Source organism: Austrofundulus limnaeus, unplaced genomic scaffold (assembly GCF_001266775.1).
Source record: "Austrofundulus limnaeus strain Quisiro unplaced genomic scaffold, Austrofundulus_limnaeus-1.0 Scaffold176, whole genome shotgun sequence".
Lineage (NCBI taxonomy): Eukaryota > Metazoa > Chordata > Actinopteri > Cyprinodontiformes > Rivulidae > Austrofundulus > Austrofundulus limnaeus.
The window spans coordinates 442,968-443,884 of NW_013952578.1; the positions used below are offsets into that span (position 1 = coordinate 442,968).

At 41.8% G+C, this 917-nt stretch overlaps 1 protein-coding gene across 2 annotated transcripts in view; it reads left to right on the top strand.

The window, feature by feature from the left end:
- lnx1 (ligand of numb-protein X 1) overlaps positions 1-917 on the top strand; it is a 90,839-nt gene that overhangs the window by 86,364 nt on the left and 3,558 nt on the right. For both annotated transcript variants that reach the window (XM_014017755.1, XM_014017756.1), the window contains one exon: positions 248-406. In XM_014017755.1, coding sequence (XP_013873209.1) covers positions 248-406 — 159 coding nt within the window. The remainder of the gene's footprint in view (positions 1-247; positions 407-917) is intronic.

Genomic DNA, 917 nt, shown 5'->3' on the forward strand with positions numbered 1-917 from the left:
ATATATATATATACATACATACATACATGTCCTTATAGCACAGCTCCTTCTGGTCCTGAAAAGATGTGTTTTTTTTCCTGCAAACTAATTACAAGTTGAAAATTGTTTTCCTTCAGTAGTGAGATACTGAAAAGAGATTGCTGGTTTCAGCAGACTCACTGCTGCGTACAGACTAAATTAATGTGTAGTTAAATCTGCAGTGGAGATGCAGTATTAGTGTGTTTGATGTCCTTCTTCGCTCTTGCAGACATTTGTACTACCGCAAAGACATTGTGTTGCGACGAAACACTTCAGGAAGCCTGGGCTTCAGTATTGTTGGGGGCCAGGAGGAAGTCAACTGCAATCAATCCTTTTTTATTCGTTCCATCGTGGAGGGGACACCAGCCTACAATGATGGCAGGATAAGGTATTCAGCTAATGTATTTCTTTGCTCTTGAACCTTCTATAAAGATTTTGAGGAAGATTGTGTAAAGCAGGGCTATTCAAATGGCAGCCTGCAGGCCAAAACCCACGAGTGACCAAAGTTCAGCCCGCCAATTGGCTCATTCATCTCTTAAGCCCAAACTCTACTTTAATTACTCTGTTCTTTTATTTAGACATAGACATGTTTGGTATTCACAGAAACGTCAGAATCTTGGCTACATTTCAATGAACACCTAACCCCCAYTTTACKCTACATGTGTCTCCACTCCGCTCCAACCTCCGCAGCAAATACACAACCATTCTAATCAATGACAGTATTTACACTGGCTCCGCACGGCAGTGCAGGCYGCGGTGAGCGGACGACGATCCGCCAAAATTAGATCCTGATATGACTGGGTTTTTGAACTCTGATAAAATACCAAACTCAAAAACAGTTTTACAGGTTTTATTTTGAAAGTACAAGGTAGTGGTGAGGTTCTGGATCTGGACGTCAG